General features: G+C 41.0%; 2 protein-coding genes across 3 annotated transcripts in view; both read right to left on the bottom strand.

Moving 5' to 3' along the window:
* The window catches only part of TLL2 (tolloid like 2), an 83,321-nt gene extending 82,383 nt beyond the window's left edge, over window positions 1-938 (bottom strand). Inside the window, exon 1 of the mRNA XM_062496140.1 lies at window positions 788-938. Coding sequence (XP_062352124.1) covers window positions 788-938 — 151 coding nt within the window. The remainder of the gene's footprint in view (window positions 1-787) is intronic.
* A 9,483-nt stretch (window positions 939-10,421) lies between these two features.
* The window catches only part of TM9SF3 (transmembrane 9 superfamily member 3), a 44,530-nt gene continuing 34,038 nt past the window's right edge, over window positions 10,422-20,913 (bottom strand). For both annotated transcript variants that reach the window (XM_062496250.1, XM_062496249.1), the window contains exons 10-15: window positions 18,119-18,258; window positions 16,512-16,580; window positions 16,274-16,420; window positions 16,034-16,117; window positions 15,848-15,924; window positions 10,422-11,327 (exon numbers count right to left, since the gene is read on the bottom strand). In XM_062496250.1, coding sequence (XP_062352234.1) covers window positions 11,260-11,327; window positions 15,848-15,924; window positions 16,034-16,117; window positions 16,274-16,420; window positions 16,512-16,580; window positions 18,119-18,258 — 585 coding nt within the window. In that variant the 3' untranslated portion in view covers window positions 10,422-11,259. The remainder of the gene's footprint in view (window positions 11,328-15,847; window positions 15,925-16,033; window positions 16,118-16,273; window positions 16,421-16,511; window positions 16,581-18,118; window positions 18,259-20,913) is intronic.

Genomic DNA, 20,913 nt, shown 5'->3' with positions numbered 1-20,913 from the left:
ATTCTCTTTAAATTAAGAGAATGCAACACTATGTATGACAGCAGCTCTTTCAGAACTCAAACAGATAACAAGCAACGAGCTCAGAACCAGCAGAGTGCGGTCTGACAAGGGAACGAAAATCTCCAAGAAAGGGATGGAGGGAGCAGCTGGAGGCTCCCCGGAGAGGATGCGGTGTCTTGCACACGGGCACTGTGCGGTACCTGGATGCCCCGGGCCGTGTCCGAGCCCCGCCAAGCGCCGCCGCTCCGGGGCACGCACCGCAACTTCGGGCCGGACACAGCTCCGGGCAAGTTCGAACAGCTGCCAAAAAGGCTTTGAAAATGCACAGAAAAAGCCCAAATGCTTGGGGGCGGATGGGGGGGAGGGAACCCCCTACCCCAAAACGCAAAGCACGGGAGGGCATTTCCCTGGTTTTGCAGACGGGAATCTGGCGCGGGACAGGTGGGGGAGCGGTGTGGGAGCGTGGGGCGATTTACAAAAAAAAAAAAAAAAAGGCAGGTACAGCCTCCCGGCCGGGGCTACAGCCGCCGGGCAGCGCGGGCTGGAGGCGGCAGAACTCTCCGGCACCGGGAGCAGCGGGGCAGCCCGGCGGGTGCCGCAGGCTCGGGAAGGCAGCGGGATGCCGGGGACGCTCCGGCCGGGCCGGGCAGCTCCCGCCGCCAGGTGAGCCTGGGCACGGCTCGGCCGGGCGGACCCGCGGTACCGAGGAGCGCCTCGCAGGGACACCTGTCCACCGCCGCCGCGCTTCCAAACTTCTCCCAGAGTTGCAGCCAGCCCGTTTCCCTACCGGCTTTGCAAGGGTCGCGGTACTCCGTCAGCTCCTCCGCCGTCTCCGGTTCCCCCAGCATTAAGGAGGCTCCGGGTGCGCCCGTCCCCGCGGCAGGCAGCAGGAGCAGGGAGAGCAGCAGGCGGCGGAGCGGGGCGGCCCCGCGGCCCATGGCGGCGGAGCGGGCGGCGCGGCTGCCCGGGGTGCGGGCACTGCGCGGCGGCGGCGCCGGCCCCGGGGCCGCGGGGGGCGCCGCCGCCGCCACTCACGGCGCCGCCAGCCAATCGCGGCCGCGCCCGCGCCCCGGCCCCGCCCCGGCCGGCGGGCAGCGGGACCCGCGCGCAGCCGCTGCTCCCGCCGCGAGCGGAGCCGGAGCCCCGGAGCGAGAGTCCCCGCGTTTGGCGTCGGGAGCGCTCCGGGCTCCCGCTGCTTACCGCTCAGTAAAGAATGCCCAAACTCGGTATTATTTTCCCTCTGTCGGTACTTCGCGGGGCAGCCAAAGAGAATTAGCTGGTCCGCCGCCGGGAGAATCGACGTTTCACATGGCAGCGTTAAAACGTGGAGTTGTTAGACCGTGGATGGAGAACGATGAGGGGGGGAAATAAATTCATTCCAAACTAAAGAATGGGAGAAATTAAGAAAGATGGGATTAAACAACAAGATGTCCGTTTGTCCCTCTCGCCTGCTTTTCACGGTAGTTTTAAGGGGCAACTGGCTTGTTTCACTGGAAATTTGGGCTTTGGGATGATCTATATACAGCAAAGCCTGGGAAATCAGGAAGAAGGATCACATGCAAGATGCTCAATTGCATCAAAATCTACACCTTGGTATCTGATCTGGTGGTTGTCTGAGCCTGTACAATATCTTGGACATCTGCAACAGCAGAGCATGGGGTAATGCACTGGAAACATCGTACTTGTCATGGAGGTAGATGACACACGCACGATGACTGCTGTTTGCAGTGACAGGGAAAGGGCAAACACCCAAGGCCCAGCCATCTCACTGGGTGCTAAATCATCTTACATATAATCTCACAAAGGCCAGCCAGGTGCTTCCATATGAATTCTGGTCTGCCGAGATGTTAGGCTGAGGCTGAAGCAATATTTACAGGTTGGTCATCTGTGCCCATGCTGCTCAGCATTAGGCAGAGAGGGTACAGCTGCCATCCCGGTGAGCAGAGGAGAGCTAACAAGGGTACGAGCTCAGTGGGGTGTTCTTGGGGTGAACTTGGCATCTCCCCATGCCAAAACTACTCCTTCAGCTGTGTACTTCCAAGATCCCACAGCAGGATCATCAAGCAGCATTTCCCAGTACAGCATGGGTTCCAAGCCCTCCCTTCACTCAGACAGATAATCATTTGCCATCCATAAATTTGTCCCTTCTCTTGCAGTCCACAGCAATGAATGAAAACTAAGCACAGAAGGGCACATCATGATTCAGGCATCTCCTCAGCAGCAATGAAGTCCGCTGCAAACTGTTCCTGAGTGTTGCCTCTGCTTCTCATTTAATATTTAAAATTGTCTTCAAACCTTCACAGAAGTGAAAAAGGCTGCATCAAACTCTGACATGAAGATGGTGGTGAACAGCTCTGCTAATCAAACACACTGGAGTTTCTTACAGCTGATATCCAATGAAGCATTGCAGATTTAGATTTCAGGCAAACTTTCTAGCACTAAAACAGGGAAGTCCTAGAGCATATTGCCATGAAGAACAAGGGAGTTTCCATCACTAGGTTTTTGAGGAGGAGTGTAGACGAACAGCCATCAAGATTAAATTTAGTAAGGTAACTTCTTCCATTTTCTGAGTTTTATGCTGCCATTTACACACTAGCTACTTTTATGTATTAGGTTGCTACATTCTTTGATTTTGTCAGATGGAAGAGCAGACTAACGGTTATTTTAAAATTAAAAGGTGATCACCTCTCTGTGTTTCAGAACTCCTAGCTTTTATGGGATGAGCACTAGCTCCTCTTTTCTCTCTGCAAAATGGTCCTGGCAATATAACTTGCTGAGGGTATGGGAAGCTGGAAAACAAAAGCTTGAACCTTTGTAAGAGTGATCAACAGCTTCCCTGATCAGCATCATGAATCCTTGTCATCCCTGTGGAAAGCTGGGCTGTCATCCACTAAGAACAGTCTTTTGACCACATGGAAACTTCTTGTTAACCTCTTCCAGCCTGACAGTTTACACTGGGGAGCCTGGCCTCTTCTGCACACAGAACCTCTATTATAGACATGGATGGATGTAGAAGAGGACATCCTACAGCTTTGAAGGAGGAAGAGAGCAAATTAATATGGATCCTTAATTGTGCAATTAGAGTGAGTCTGTGAGGGAGTTCAGAGGAGTCTATAATCCACATACAGAAAGTAATGTTGGCCTACTGCAGGGAACTCTGGAAGTCTCTAACATGAGAACTGTTAAAACCTTCCAAAAATTCTTCTCAGCAACAATTATGGCACTTTGCAAGTGGCAGCCAAAGCAGTGTACCCAGAGCAGTGACTGCTACCTGGTGTTTAGGAGATCAGCTCATGTCATCTTGAGTGGCAGGGCCACATCAGTGCAACTAAGGAACACAGAAAGCCCTGTGTCAGTGAAGTCTCACATCAGCAGAGCAACTCATGACACCAATAGTTAATTATCTGGAAAGAAAACAATCCATAACCATTGCTGCCAAAGGCAGTCTTTTCCTTTGCAGAACCCTCTTCTGCCCAACACAGGCAGACAAAATCCACTGTCCTTTCAAGCCTCGCTGAGCAGGAATGCACACAGCTCTTTCTGAACAGCATCCATGAGCAAAGCTATGTGTGAGCTACGTGGTGCTAATGGAATATCCCTGCACACAATGTGTCCTGAGGCCAAAATTCACACAAAGTTTGTTAGGTCTTCCACAAGACCTGCTTCTTCCCTCTTGCCAAAAGATGGGGTCCACCAATTCTTCTAACAAAGGGACTGAGGCACCACTCCCTTGGAGCCTGTCCCCACTGATTCCACAGCTGCTGCCAAGTTTACAAAAAACCAAACACACCAAGGTATTTGTATCACCCATACAAGGGCAGATAGAGTCCTGGAGAGATGCAACATGACTTTCTGAACCCAGAGCATTCTCTTTCTTCTTCCCTCTGCATTTCTAGTGCCCCTCACTTTTCCTTAAACTTCTTTCATTGCTTCTTTTTGTTAGGAAAAGAACTCCTGCTGCAAGTGTGGCCCAATGAGCTGCATCCCTGCCTACAGGCACTATGGGGCCCTCTGCAGAGCCATCACCCTCCCTTTGCTTCACCCCCTTCCAGCAGAGGCTCATTTACTCTTAGTACCATTACAGGCCTTTTTACCCTGACAAAACCTCTTCACTTCCCCATCTCCTTTTTTAATCTGACTGGTTTGTATCTAGCAGTCTAATGCTCTCAACTCCCTTATCACTCATAGAGTTGACCACTCTTGGGATGTCCATTCTTCCCTGAGCAGTCACAGACAAATCCAAGTGATAAAATAACTATCAACCACTTTTCTCTCTTCTTTCCATCACCCATGTCACTTTCCTGTGCAGTAGATTGGGGGTGGCTAAATTTTTTATCAAGTTTATTATGTTACCAACCAGGAAGTACCTCCTATAAGGTTAAATGATTTGCTACCTAAAAGAAATCTTTTAAGATGCTGATACGTACATGCTTAAACGTGTTCCAGGGGTTTTGAAATCCACTGTAAAGAGCTCTCTGCAGTCACAGGCACATTCACCTGTGCATTAACACATTAACAACTCAGTGTATAATTAACAACAGCCTTGTCGTAACAGGCAGTGGCACTTAGAGAAGCTAGAAGAAAGCCATGGTTGGAAAATTCCTTTTTGTTCACCAAAGTAGCAGCAGGAAGGATTTGAAGTCACCCCACATTAAAAAATCAACAAACATTTTTTTCTATCATTAATGCAATCCTTGAACTATGTGAGAAAAAAACAAGATACTTCTGGGGTAATTTTGAGTTGTATAGGGACAAGCTGTGGGAGGCAGGGAGAGAAATCTGTCTTATCTGGAAGCATGAATTTTGGCTTGACCACTGTTTCCCAAACTGAGGCATGTCAAACTGATGTTTCATTACTTCACTTTAAATCCATTTTCAGGGTTCACACAGGAGTCAGTTATGCTTGGAAAGCACTGAGCAAAGCTGGTGGTTTTGGTGATCTCTGCTGCAAGGTTAAGAAGAAGGGCATGGGAACATCTTTGGAAAAGCATCTGTTGTTCAAAATTTGAAGAGCTGAATCCATCAGTTTTTCCAAAATACTTTTTGCCATAGGAAAAGTTCTGTCTTTTTTCCCCCTTTCCCTTGTCTTTATGCAGAGGAATAAATCCGGGTAAGTATAAACATATCTCCGATCCTCTGTAACGAGATGAAGATGGGATAGTTGCATTTCTCTCTTTACAGGCACGCGTCCTTTACGGAGGCTGGAACACGTGCTGAGTTAAGGCTGTTTGACAAGTAGGCAAAATTTAATGGATCTCCTAGAAAAGCAGAGATGTTGCTCCATAAAAAATTGCCTTAGAGAGTTTTCCCACTTACAGCTTCTGCACAGAGTTTTAACTATAGTGACATCTTCATCCAAACCACAGACAGAACACACAGGTATTTCCTCTTCTTAGGTAAGCAACACCCTAAAATAGGTTCATCTTGCAAGTCACTCTTTAGATCACTAAAACCAGGAACAGTGATTTCCTTTTTCATTATTTATTTTGCTATACACATAATTAAAATTTATGGTAATTCCAGCTTCAGACAAAGGTAGGTGTTTGATCACTTTCTGGTAGTGAGATAAATGGAAAACAATTCTCAACAAAAATCACCTTTCATCTTGCCAATTAAAATTACTAGAAAGGATTCTGCAGAATCCAAATGCAGAACTTAAGTAACCTAACAGTCTTGCTTCAACATTTTATTATACAGACCTCCAGTTCTTGCAGGTAAATGGGTGCCTGACTCTGTAAAACTGTCACATCTTTTTAAAGCAAATAGTAGGTAATGTTCACTGTTCACCTGCTAATGTATGGTGAGACATTAAGAAAATAAGAATATTTCCATCCCATTCTTGTAGCTACTCCTGTGTAGCAGAGCAAGAAAAGCCTCACACTAAATTAATTACATAACCCACTTTTCTCAGCCCAATAAAGTGATAAGTGATTCAGAATAAAAAAAAGCGTAAAATGAAATCTAAAGAATTACAAGTCTAGTAGCACAGAAAACCACTGTGCTTTCTTAGTGCTTTAAGTCTAAAAATCCTGATACAAACCTTTGGAAAATGAGAATGAGCAGCCACAAAAGCTTCCTTGAATTCTTCAAGGAAGTTCCCAATCAAGTTTCACATGATATTCTCAGCCCTGTTTCGAAGCTTCTCAAAAAAAAGTTACTAGAGCTCTCAAAACATTTCAGAAACCAAATAAAGGCTTGTGACACACAGGGTTCAGAAAAAAAATTAAATCACTGTATGGTGTCTAAGTGTAGCATATTTTCCTAGGTCGGGCAGCTTGGACTGCTGGAGACTGGTCTTTTTCACCCAGATAGTTTATAGGACTTAGGTCTAGGCTTTGGGGAACTGGAATCTATCTAGGTAACTGCACCATATGGGTTAGCACACCTCACAGTATTAGGAGAACCCTAAAATAACAGGGTTATTTTAAACAGGGTTATTTCTGTAAAATTAGGTATTTTACTCCCATTTTTACAAATGCATGTGTTTTCTGGAATGCTGTAGTCACCTGATGCCAGTTGAAGGATAAGCATGACATTGTGAAGGTGTTTTGGAATGCTCCAAGCCCATGGTCCTGAAGGAGATGTATCTAGAACGTAAGGAAAGTTCAAATGGGTTTGGTTTTCATAACAAAATAAGCCTCAGCACAGAGGAACCTCCAGATATCTGACAAATTGTCCTGTATTGTATTATTAAGAGCTGGTGAGAAAATCAATGCAGCAGTAAGCCAAAAAATGCTGGTACCAGACAGTATCACTCCCTTGTTCACAGCAGATGAGTCCTTGGTTTTTTCCAGAAGCCTTGCACTGTGGCAAATACACTAATGAAAATAAAAACGCTGTAACTGGTACAGGGCTGGGGACAATGATATTGTTAACAGCATATCTGTTTCAAGGTCTGCCTTTCAAATAGGTTAGTCCATCAGAAAAAAAAGCCATTTTCTTATCCTTTTCCCAAATGAATTTCTGCCCTTTAAAGTGAGTCTCTCCAAGAACTACAAAATGCCTTTCAGATTTATGGGTCCTCCCCATCTTTACAGTGTTCTCATACAAGCCAAACCCCCAAAATTGGAAGAAAAATTTCAGAACGACTGAATGAAAGTAAATACTGAAAGTAAGAACGCCTTTCCTGAACTGAAAATGCACTCCTGGATAAAAGCACACTACATGCAGAACACACATGATGCAAATGTCTCCTCTGCAAGTTTTTAAGAATTTTCTCACTGAAGCCATTTAGCAGAATGAAAATGTTCCCTTGAAAGGCTTTGAAAAAAAAAATGGCACCATTTTTTTTTTTTTTTAATGAGGTATGATGCTCCTGAAGAATGCAAGCCATAAACACACTGCTCCCAACACTTTCAAGTGTGGCTTTATTCCAACAGAAGTCCAGCAACAGCAGGGGCTTTCGTGACTTCAGGGCTAACCCTGGTATGAGACACTGATTTCAGATGGCAGCAGTGCTAACAGCTACTGCAGGGCTGCTGTGCTGTGGTGCATCAACCCAGAAAAGATCCAAGGGATCCAAAATTTGTTGTCAATCTACAGTTCCAACAGGCTTCAAATGAACCATAAGCTGCAGTCAAGAATTCATTCAAGACAGCAGGAGCCCTAAACTCCAGCTCCAACTGTTCAGTTTACGTGTCCAGAGACTAGAGAGGAGACTTGTCTTTCCCCGAGCTGATGCTTTCTGGACACATTCATGTGGAGAAATTCCTGAAGTACTCACAATGAGAGAATTTAGCTGTCTTCAGTGAAGCTGTGTACATATACTTCACTGGGCACATCTAGCTAAGTACTGGTCATGTTGAAGTTAGAGCAAAACATAACTTTCTCACTTGTGTTAGCTCTGCAGTAATGATAGTGTTAAGAAAGTGCTATCAATTTTACTGTTTTAGTACCAGAACTATGAGAAGTGTTAGTGTTTTGGGTTTGTTTTTTAACCTGAAACTTGTTAAAGAAATACACCTAGGACTATCCTACAAAAAACAATTTGTGTGCCTTTTATACACATTGGAATGTAATTCTGGAGAGAATTAATAGACACTGTGGCTTCAGAACACTCAGATATCAAAAAGAGCATAACAAAATGATTATTTGCAGTCTCCATTCCCTCCAATCCAGCATTCACTATATATTTTCATATATGAATTTCAAGAAGCACTTTCTATGTTGCACTCTGCCTCAACTGAAGATGTTTACAATTGTATTTACCTAAAATATTTGGTCAAGACTGGCTATTGCTTATGCAACTATTTATTTAAATTCCTGGCCCCTGTATCAAGAAGTGGGAAGAAAAGCACTGAGCAGCCAGCTGAAGAGTTATCAAAAAGTCTGAATTCAAGAACCAGAAACTCTTAAGAAACAACAATGGTAAGAGGAGTGTTGTCTGTAAGATCTTTATTTCTTCCATAAAAGAGGAAGGACTACATCATCTAAGCAGAGAGCTTCCAATTTCTATTAAGCAAGATGGTTCAAGCTATACCCACATTTTTGGGGAGGAGGGCAAGGAGGGGGAAAAGGGGAACAAACAGCCTTGCCCCAAACAGCAACCATAAAGACAAGCTGTTGAAAACTGGTCACATTTTGCACTCCTTCAGAGACCAAAAGGGGGAAAACAAAGCAAACTCCTAGCTTACGTGCTAGGGTGGTTGTATAAAAATGTCAATTATTTAAACACAGTATTTCTCTGGAGGAACTTGCTTGCAGAAACAAAAGCAATGCCTGTGCAGTATCTTTCCAATGTCACTTTAGAAGATACACAGTCCTATGTGGATATGCAAAAGCCAGTAATGCCAGAGGATAGAAAAAGCAAGTAGGCAGCCCACCATAATGCCACCACTGTGGCATTAAAAAGCAAGTAAATGAAGTTCACAAATGGTTTAGTGAAGTTTCTGATAGACTAATCACATAGCAGTGCTCTAAACAGAGAAGCAGACCCATTATCAAAACATTCCCTTTAAAAAAACTTTTATCTTGGCAGAGTACTTAATGTATTTATTGTGTGGAGATAATGGCTTCTCACTTCAGATTTAGAACATGGATAAAAAGAGGGCTTCTCACAGCTGTATGCACTAGCAAGTACTAGCACAATATCCATGATTTGCTTTAAGTCTCCATGTTTTTGAACAAAGATGAACTAACTGTTGACCCCATTTATATGGTCATCTTAAAATTGGCCTGTACTTCAAAACAAACAAAAAAATTCTGTTCAGCAGAAGACTGTTCACCTGCAGACACCAATGATTCACTTGAAGCAAAACTTAATTTTGTTTTCTGACAGACTGGTTAAAACTGGCCAGGGAAATCAGACCTGAAAGCTCAAATACTCTTCAGAAGCCATATGCAGCAGGATTCACTGCTTCCCACTATTACCTACCTGTACAGTTCACCAAAGCTAAATATGGATTGTTCTCACTGTGGCTACTGCATTATCAGTACTTTTTATACAGAAACAGTACAGTGCTAATCAATACAAATATTTGGCTCATTTTTTAAATTCAGGAAATTTCCTTTTCCATGGCAGGTGCTGTATTTCAGACAGCCACCCTAATGAAAACATCCCTACATGGCAGATGTCTAAAAAAAAACCCATGAAAAAAATCAAGCCCAGTGGCTCTCAAATCTGTCACAAACACATTCAGGATCTTTCTAACTAAATACAGTGCATAATTAACAGTCATCTTAGAAAGACTTAACCTTTATTTGCCCATTTATTTCAGTCCACACTTACCCCCACTTTTCTCAGTACATTGGCTGGATCACAAAACACTTCTCCACAGCCAAGAAGAATCTTTTTGGGTTGGTCGTTCACTTTGGAGTTGTACTGTACAATATAGTTGTAAGCAAATTCTGCATTCAAAGCAGGGGTGTTCGACAGATGAAAACCACACTAATATTGTATGCAGAAACTGGCACTCAGCAGTACTGCCTTTTCAAACATTCTCAATTGCAAACTCATCTATTTTCACAATCAAAACATTTTTGTCTGAAAAGTTTATTTTAGTTTTCTGAACACTCTAAAGCAACTGTGCTTTTGATGTTACACAAGTGTTCAGATAGGATTAACAAAAATTAAAATGTTCTAAATTACAAATTTAATTCCTGTAAGAGCTTGAGAAATAGAACAGAAAAGCATGACATACACACATTGTGAAGAAACCCCAACTTTTCATGCAATGGCAGGCAAGATGTAAAAAGCCACCCGAATTCACACGTTTTTACACCGAATCATCAGAAAAAGTACTCTGTAGTAAATCTGTACATCCAAATACATTTGGGATCTACACCTAAGTTACATTATTTAATGTTATATACACTTATTACCCCTTGTATGATGTCTAAAGGAAAATCTTCATTCAACCCAAACCCCAAAAAAAATATGCAAGACTAACTTGGAAAAAAGGAGAATCACTTTAGACATTCAGTTAAAATGTTGGTTTTGTTTTAATCTAGACCTCAGAGTGTTTATTAAAAAACAAACAATCCTCTTCATTTAACATTTTGCTTTCTAACTCTACAGTAAATTGCATTGCAGAGAACACACCCCGTCTTCAGACTGTATTTTCTTTGGATGGATTTAAGATGTAGCTGGATATTACTTTAAAGATAAATAAAGGGAAGTTGGTCCAACTAGAACAATAGCTGATATATTACATGCATATGGGAGTTTTATATAAGTTTAAATTATTTTTTTAAAAATGAGTGTAGGGTAGTTGATATTGCAAATAAACCAAAAAGCACCTGGAGTTGAAAATACAAAACACACCTCCTATCCTGGCAATGGCAGTAAAAATCAGAAGAGTAATCTTTCTGGAACAGCATTTTTACATAATTTAGAAATGTTGAGTACCAGGAAGACTACTAATCAAGCAGTTTTAGCAGCCAAGTTTCCCTCATTTTATTGAATGGAACAAATGCTTTAAACAAACTGTTTGTCCTCTTCACTGAAGAGAGCTAGTCTATTCATCTTTAATGAGCGAGGTTTTTTTTGTTTTTTGATGTTGTTTTTTTGGGGGGGAAAAGATTAGCCACGTACTGTAGTAATGCCTACTGCATATAATCCAAGCATTTGCTGTGAACAGTTGGAGAAAGCAGTCAGTAAGAACCTAGGATCAATGAAATAGATGTTACTTTAAGCCATCCACAAAATGGAGACCCATATAGTGCCCAGTGTTAAACCCAAATCTCTTCTCGCGCTTTTTGCTGTGCAAGTTCATCCCCAGGAAAACAGGAGCTGATCCATAGTTCAATTTTCTTATTTCCTTAGTCAATTTTCACATTAGTGTAGATTTTACGAACAAAGGCACTTGTTCCCATGTAGCCAATAGCTCCTGCAAAATAAATCAAGAAGATTGAATATGTTAGAGAGCTGATTATCAAAACGAGCCAGTGGTATAAACCACACACACTTAAACAGAGAAAAGTCACATAAAGTACATACTCTGCACACAGAAAATTATCTACCTGCAATACTTGTTATCAAACTCTAATTATCCACGTTCCCCTTGAATGGCTGACAGGAACTTCCCCTGTCCAGCAATCTAAATCCATTAAGCCATCTTACCAAGAGGCCACGCTCATTTGGCCTTGATAAATATAGCAGCCCCCCTACTGCTGCCAATAACCAAGTTCATTTTTTTTGAGCAGAGGGTAAAAAACATACAATCACCCACTCTGCAGGGAAGGTAGATGGGAGGGTGGGTTTTTATTATAAGTTACATGCCTTCTGGATGAGTGTTTTATTGGCAGATGGCTTCTTCCCTCCTGCAAAGCACAAATAATAATAGATCCCCATCCCAGGAGTCTTACACTCCATGGAGGTCTGTACAAAGACATTAACAAGTAGCAGTTAGTTGTTAAAGAAATTGCAACCTGTGGTTTTCAAATTAGTAAGAGTCATGAGCAAAGTATGCATTGTCACAGCAGTAATAAGAGAATGGGTCACTGAGTTTTTGATAGGGGCAACAGTTTATGCTAAACCCAAAATACTGCAGTATTAAGGACGTCCAGAAAAATGAAAGAAATGTACTGGACTAAGGCCTCTACTCAGGAAGAGATTCAGCAATCTACTTGGTCAAACCCAGAACTTCAGGTTTGCCAGGCTCAGTAAATACTGTGGTCTTACAACATCAGCAGGGAACGTCTCCAACTCCTCCAAGCAAAATGAGAGTAAGTCAATGTGGCTAATTGTGATGTTTGAAGTGAAGTTGAAAATCAGGCAAGAATTAGAGACAACTGCTGTCTGACTGCCAACATAGTCACACAATACAGGATGGATAAAGAAGTCAGGAGCTGTAAATCACTGCAGAGAATTCCTAACATTAAATGCTTGGATGCTTGGTAAAGAGCCCTCTTAAGAGAGAAGATATTTTTCCTTCCTTGAAGCAATGAAGAAAAGCCCAGAACGAAGCATTGCACTGAACTAGGATGCACCAGAACTGCAGAAGACATATTAAATATAGAAGTCAAACCCATGCTAAAATTTTTATGCAAAACTTCCCAGTAAAAATATAAAGTGGTACTTTTGCCTTTACATATTAAGGCTGTAAGACCTGCAGCTGGCATTGCTGACTATGGAATTATTCAGATCCTGACAAGTTCTTTAAATCCTGAAGACTGATGGAATAATTTAGGAAGTAGCCATTAAGCTGTCACAAATTTAGACCCTCAAAAGCCCAACATTCATACCCAATCAAGAAATCTGCACAAGGCAAACCTAAATACATAATAATAAAACATTCCAATGTTTCAGGAGCAGTAATGGGCTTGTGGATTCAGCTTCTGTACAGCACAGCATTCCAAGTTGTATAAATATCATGGCAACCATTCCACTGACCAGCAAACAAGGGATTTACATTACTGACTTGGGCAAAGTAGAGTTTGATTAAAACAAGTACAGTACACACAAGATCAGGTTGCTGCTGACAAGCAAGCTGAGGATGCAGCAGAAGGAAGTGTGACTGTTCAAGGAGAGACCAGTGCAGCACTTGGACAGACCCAAGAGCAGGCTGTGAAGAGGTGATGTGAGCTGGCAGTCATACAGAAGCACATGCAGATTTTTCTGCAGCTTGTCAAGAAATTAATCTTCTGTCTTATGGAGTAAATGAACAAACTAATGGCACTGGACTCCTGCTTTTAGACTCACCAAGCTTTTCCTGTTAAAGCAAACACTGCCAACAGATCCAATGCCTACTTCAGATTCATTCCAGAACTTGTTCTTTAAGAGCTCCTCTAGTGATGTGATGCCAGGTATCACAGAGATTTGAGAGAACTAAGCATTAACTGTGTTTCACTTGGGATCTAGAGAATGCATGGGGTGGAACTGAGGGGGAGGAGTAGAGAGTAGCAGTCACATGAGACCACAAGCTCTCATCCCCATAAACAAATCATAACCTATTCTGAATCAGAGCAGTGCCTTATCCATGAAGGCCACTAATGGCCAATACCCAAGGCAGGGGATAAGCCTCAAGGCTACTTCCCAGGCATTGAATAAAACATGGGGCAGGGAGGCAGAAACCCTGGGCAATGAGGACTAAAGAATGTCCTCCTGATTCAAATGCAGCGTAGCTGGCTCATCTGAACTAAAAAAGTAGTAAAGGAAAATATTTTATTTATTTATTTATTAAACACCTTACCAGATGATATTTATAACCTGGTTATGGCCTGTACTGGTTTAGCAGAAATAGACTGCAAGCATATTTCAACAGAACAACAAACTTTCTAATAAAGAGAAAAATCCAAATACTGAGGAAGAACAACCACAAAGCAAAAAGAGACTAATTCCCTAATTAATCTATTACTAAACTATTAGTCTAATTAATCTATTACTAATCTACAGACTAATCTATTACTGCAAACTAATTACCAATTATTACTGTTGTAACTTTGTAAGCACCATTTTTTTTTTAAAAGCTCTAACTTACAGTACTTATCTGAATGCTGAAGTGTGCTGTTGTAAGAGGCCTTTCTATGTTATGTAGCTCCTAAGCCTTCCACTAAGTTGGGAAATGAGTCTTAACCTTTTCTGCCACTAAGAGGGAAACATGAGGAGCTCAAAAGGTTTGAAAATTCTCATGTGCTCCCTTACTGTCTGGTCCCAGAACTGGGATGCTCTGCAGACACCAGCAAACTTTGTGGATCAAAGCATCCCAGTACATGTGGGATTGAGTTCACTAGGCATTGTCAAGGGCATTAAACCCAGAGCTGGATGATCCATGCCTGCAGAGAGTTTCCCTGTGGCTGCTTTGGGCCCTGACTAGTTCATCTCACATCCAACTGTGATACCCAACACGCCCACCCGGGTGAGCCTCCAAAGAACAGCTCCACACACTTTTCACAGACCTACAGTCAGTAGCACACACACTGCACAATTCTTTAACACAAATGTCTTTGTTAGACCTCAATGGCTGCAAGTTCCCTACACAAATGCTTTTTGACAGGGGATTTTTTTCCTCCACTCCACATGCTGAAAACGGCACTTCTCAGTAAAAAGGAATCTCACAGCTTCTCTTCCAACACATTTAAAAAGACAAAAAGAAATCTCAATAGAGCTAAAATAAAGTTTAGAAATAAAGTTTAGTATGCTGAAGTATTTTCTGGTTTAGAAAAATTTGGATTTTACTTTAATATTCCATCAAATAGTGTCCTACCATGAGAATAAAGCATTTGACAATTTTCCTTTTTTTGTGTTTTAAAACACATTTTAATTACAGAAACTGGTGGACAAGCTTGGCTTCTGCATCACAGACATTTTAATCAATACTGGCCTGAGTGCTTTAGAAAGAAAACATTAGAGCTGAAAAGTATAAGCCTATTAAAGAAAAAAAAATGGCTGCAAGACTACCAAAACAGCAGGGAAGTCTTGTAATGTGCCAAGAACCTGATGAAGCAAAATTACATTGTGTGAGAGAAAAGGAGAACAGGTACTCAGCTGTTTAGTGATGAATTCCCTCCCCTTTTTATAAAGCACTGTGAAATTACCCACCCTCTTAAGATATCAAGAAATGTATACTTTACAGATGTAAGTTTCTGTAAGACATCTCGTATCTCAAATATAACGCAAAGTAATCTTCCCACTAGCTGTAGGACTGTTCATTCACTGCTAAGAAGTATTAAATTAAGGACACTCACAAAAAACCCAACTTTACAGAAAAGAATCAAGAAGCACTTTCTGAAGGTCATAAAGGAAATGATAAAAACAAAATTAACATGTGAACAAGTGTTTGGCTTCATCAGATGACTTCCCTGCCATGAACTATGTTTTTCTCTAAGCATCTGTCAAAATAGTATCTTAAAAAGCAACAAAATCCAGCTGCACACAGGAGCACCCTGCACTCTTCTCATCTATGAATACTGCAATACTTATTTCTCAAATGTTATCCTCAAGCTCGCAGTCCTCTGATCTGCTCACCCTCATATATACATGCCACAAGACACACACAGTACTGTCATCAGCACTGTGCTATTACTGATGCCTCAATGGGTGGACCTAGCTCCTTCTCCTGGGTGACACTAAAAAAGACAAAGCAAAATGCTAGCACGGTCTCAACTTAATTTGAATTTATTTTGCAGGATTTCTTGCCGAATACTGGGTTTTTCAAGCTCGCACAGAACGTGAAATTCCCTGCACAGTACAAAAATTATCTTCCTATCAGAAGACATAATCCACAGGAATTTCCTATATAAGGTAGGAACCAAGCATAAGCAGCACACTCTTCGGATTCTTCTTAAAGACTTTTTGAGCAAATCTTGCAGACATACACATTCCAAAACCAACAAAACCACAAACTAAAGTCAGAAATACAAGTCTGAAAAAACCTGTTAGAAAGCTGTCAAAATATATGGAACTTACCACACATTATTCCCAAAGCTGTGCTAAATACTGCCATATAACCGAAGTAAAATGATGTTTGAAACAAGCCATACATCCTGAAAAAGAAAGATAAAAATTTATGCTAGGTGCTTCCCCTGCTTTTATCAATAAAACTTACTTGGCAATACAGTAATCTGACATTCAAGCAAGAAAATGATCACTTACTTTGTCTTGAAAAAGTAGTAGTAAAAGGAGTACATGTAAACATAAATCGCAGTTGATGCCGCAGAAAGAAAGCTGGTCCATTGCCTAAAAGTAAACATGCATGTCCATCATACAACTAGCCAAAAGCCTTCCCAAGAAGATCCACAATGCACTTTAAAAGACCCATCAGGACTGAAGAAGCACTACTTTTCTACAAAAGTCTCACAATCTGGTTAACTATGAAAATAATTTAACACTTACCACCTGTAATCCTCTGCGTTTAGCAGGAAATACGTACAAACAATGGTCACACAAACTGTCACAATGCAGAGGATAACCAGAACCAGCATCATAAAGCCATAAACATAGTAGATCTTGTAAGCCCAGAATGAAGTAAAAATGAAATACCTGAAGAAGGTAAACAAAATATGCAGATGATATTGTAATTTAACTTAAATTGTAATTTTTAATCAAACTAGGAAACAGCTGGCATACTCACATTTCAATAAAAATTGATCCAAAAGGGAGGATTCCACCCAGGCAAACAATAACAGCTGGTTCCATGAACCTGAAAGATATTAGGATTAGTTTAGGGACAACTGAAATTTTTCATTTATGAGCATATTAAGACCAGACAATTAATACAGCACAGAATAAAAAGGTATGGTAATAAGAACATTTTTGTCTCATACCAGCAGATTAGAAAGATTCCCGGAAAAATGTCACACATATGGATAAAAGAAGAAGTTATTCTTGAGGAAAGCTGAAACAGAACATGAGGCTCACGCCTATCACCTACAGGGATAAGGTTAACCTTCTAACCAGCCTGAAGGCCACAGAAAGAATCTTTCTTGACAAAAAGGGCCTAAGCAATCAAGCCCCAGGACATCCACTATCCCTGAATGAAGGCAGTGAAAACACAGTGCTGTTGATGGCTACAAATACAGCAAAAAGTACAAGCAAAATTTCACAGAAGAATGATTATATAAATAAGAACCAGTACACATTTTTAATGCTATACTGAGTCATGAACATATAGCTAAAAATGAATACCCAGCTGTGTGTAGAAGACACTATCACTAAATAGTGATCTCTCTGTGGTACTTGCAATGATGCTGAACCCAGCTAGCAATCAGATGTAATTTGCAGCTTCTTTTATTATTTATAGGGAGACTTGTCTAAGTTGATGGTGTATTACTTCACCATTGTCAAGAGAGTATCTTTAACTGTCATGCTGATCCAGAAAAATCCATCAGATTTCCAAGATACAGGTCAAAATATAAATTCTAACATCTGAACTGCACAACCCACCACTAACAAGAGACTAAGTGTGCTGCTTCTTGGACATTACAGGCTTACACGTTTCAGTGCCCCTTTCACTTTGCCTGTTCCATTCCTCTGAACAGGAAAGCAAGAAAAGTCTACTAAAAAAAATCCTCTGAGGATATTTTAATTTCCATAGCTTGCTGCTTTCACCTCAGAATTAAAATAATAGGAAAAAGTGATTGCATTCATAATTTTCCAAAAACCTAAGTATACTTTTTGAGACTAGGCATCACTTGACAATCACTTCAAAAATTATAAAGGCTTCTTCACAGTTCAAACCATATACCTGTAATATTTTAGGTTCTGTGCCATCAACAAAAGTACAGAATTGGGAACAGCATTGCAAGCTTTCTCCCCACCATGACCCTGCAAATATGTCTCAGCTTGTGTAAGGAGACCATTAATCAGAACAGTTCTGTCTCCAAGGCACATTCAATCCTAAACCTGTAAGAGGCATTAACTGAAGAGGAAGGGTTATAGTGTCAATATATCTATACAAGAACTGAGTTGGCACCACCCCCTTTACACAGGGACTAAAGAGCATTTCAGGCAAAATGTGAATCAGTGATCCAGCAGTGTAAAATCTGCTACAACTACTAACCGTGGTGTTTTAATTCAAAAGCAAAATCATATTAAGAAAATGTCAGTTGAGCGGTTCTAGGCACAACTCAAATTAAAATTAAATTACAAGGAGTTATTCCATTAAAGCTGAATACCAGAAAAGCTATTTTAAATGGACTGAAACTAGTATTTCTAGTTAACATTTATGCTTGTCTTTACCATTTCTTCTCTGGTATAGGACGAGGCACTGCATTGACACGACATGGAAAATTAGGCTGTCCTGACAGATTTCGGCCAAGAATAGTCCCAACGAGGTTCAGTGGAAGGATGACAAAGAAACAAATACAGCACACTGCCACCTGCAAGCAAAAAATTACAGTTGCTATTAAAAAAATAGGTCTAAGACAACAATAGAAGATAATCAACCATTATTAGTCCTTAGTAGTTATTGCTGTAGAATCATACTCCTACTTATGAAGCATTAGTCAACATGTATTTTATCAAATAGAAGCATTTTTTTCCCTGAGAAACTTTCTAATACACATTATTAAGTATATTTTAATCCATCAGGTGAGAGAACAGAACCATTACAGATTGCTTTACTGTTTCCACCCAATCATTATACCCAATATATTGCACAAGAAATAAAAGGAAATCTTCATGGTACTTCATAACAGAAAGTACTGTCAGCATCTTTTACAGTTTTGCAGAGTGCTACCTCTGAGAATTAACATCTAGCACTTAGGCATGCAGACAAAATTACAACAAAAATTTTTAATCCAGTAAAAAAAACCCAAAACAACCTCAAGCCAGCCAACCAACCAACCCAATAAGAATCTCAAAACCATGTAATAATGCTATCAACTTTGATTCAATTTTGGGTTCAATTTTTTCCACTATGCACCAACCAGGCAATTAAGAACACAGACTGACAAAGAAACCAGTGACCACTGGTATGCAAAGGTACACAATTCAGAAGCACAACGACCTTACTTATATATAGAAACCAAGTTAATGCATAATACAGGAAAGGTCAAGCCAATGCTCCAGCTCTTTCCAATGGAACAGCCTCTCTAAAAATCTACCATGAATCGTTTTATGCCACTATACTTATGTAGCTCAAGTTTTTCTATTCCTTAAAGGCAACATAATGTATCTCCCAAAACTAGGAAAATTTCAAGTGTTAAGCAAGACATTCTCTACTTGTAACTCTAATACAAAAAGAAATAGCATTAGACAGTTTGGTAACTTTTTGATATTGATAACTAAAGACAGAACAGTTGCCCATAAAGCAATCACCACAGTACTGAATACTGACCCTGTGACCTTTTCTATGCAAACGTATGAAAATACTGCCTTTTAATGGCTTTGTTGCCTGAGGCTCTGTGTACACCCTGGTGCCTCCTGAGCAAAGGAGCTACATTTGTCTTCAGTCCAGCAGAATGCAAAGTCCGTGGCAGTAGATTAATGCAAAACAACAGAGAGCAGAACAGAACTAAGAGCACACGTTGACTTGCTTAAGAAGCAGTTATTCTGAGGATAAATAAAAGCTGCTCCTGTAGCTTGTAGTATCTAAGAAGTCTACAGCAAACAGCTAAAAAGAAAGAATGACATTAGTTCACTACAAACTTAGCATTAGGTGAATCACACAAATTTAAGGCAACATTTGACTAAAGCCAGTGGGTTATTTTTCTATTACTGGATATCTTAGGTCAGATGTGAAGGGAAAACATTGCCTGGGGTTGGATGGTGCAAGCCTTCATGCTTCACAGGAGGGATACACCAAACTGGTGGGTCAACAAGCAGAAGCACCTTCCAGACTGCTCTGTGTATCTTTGAGGAGAGGTTATTAAAGAATTACTTCATGAGCCACGAAAATATGAAGTGTCACTGGTAAATAAGGAGACGCTAAGTTGTACTTATATACTTAAGTATAAATAATATAATAACAATAAAATAGTTTTTACACAATTAATTTAGTATCTCCCATCTATCCTCTTCCATTACTCAAAAAACATAGGTAAGCAAGCATAATGTTTTAAGTAGGACACTGAGGTTGCCTGAGAATAAATTTGAGGAGTAACATAAAATTCACTCAATGGGTACAAGTTCCGCCCTTGAAAACTGCTCAGTCTAAATGAATGAGCAGATGGGAATTTTCAGAGAAAAATGTCAAAAAGTATCAGGAACAAAGAACATAATCTTGAGTTTACATTTATTAAAATCCTCACCAAAAAGTCCCAGCTTGTTTGAGGTGCAGTGGGTAGAAGAGATGTTTAAGAATTAAAGCTTGGATAGGATCCAAAGAAATATTGAAACCATTTCCATTTTCAAGAAGAGTGTGCTCTGCTTCCTGCAGCAAGGCCCTCTGGATGTGTCAGGTGGTCCATCATGCTCTGTGTCTCATTGTGGTGTTGTTCTGGCAGGTAGGTTTCACACCTGGCTGAGGCAGAAAGCTCAGATCCAGGCAGTGTGAAAGGGCATCTGTACTGCTCATGCAGCCACAACTATCTTTTATATTGCCGGTTTTAAGATGACTGTAGCTTAATTTCTTGATCTTAGAAATTTTGCCAGACTGGGGACAGTGGTAGGAAGAGAATCCATGCTTTACTGCATAAAGAAACTGCCCAAGAAGCGCCTTGGGCTCTAAGCTCACCTGGAACACCACCTGGCAATTTGTATTTGTCCATCTTGCAAAATGTGTGCAATTTACAGAATCCACACAGAAAGATTATAACCTTGGACAAGGAACCAACCAAGGAACATCCAGGCCTAATTAGTGATTAGCTGGCAAACTCCCAGATGAAACAAAGCTGTCAGTAGCATTTCATTCCAGTGACACCCTCTCCAGAGCTCAATGGCTTCAAATCAGGTGAGGAAGGAAAGGGCTCAGCTTGATCCAGCAGGGCTTGGCAGTTGTGGTATCCAGGAAAATGATTCAGCAGTAGCTTTGAAATCTAAAATGTTCATCTGCATAAAACAATCTGAGACAGACCAAAGTTCCTTGAAGAATG

Source organism: Cinclus cinclus, chromosome 7, assembly GCF_963662255.1.
Source record: "Cinclus cinclus chromosome 7, bCinCin1.1, whole genome shotgun sequence".
Classification (NCBI taxonomy): Eukaryota; Metazoa; Chordata; class Aves; order Passeriformes; family Cinclidae; genus Cinclus; species Cinclus cinclus.
Note: the sequence above shows the minus strand (reverse complement) of the source record. Positions and strands in the feature narration are given on the sequence as shown.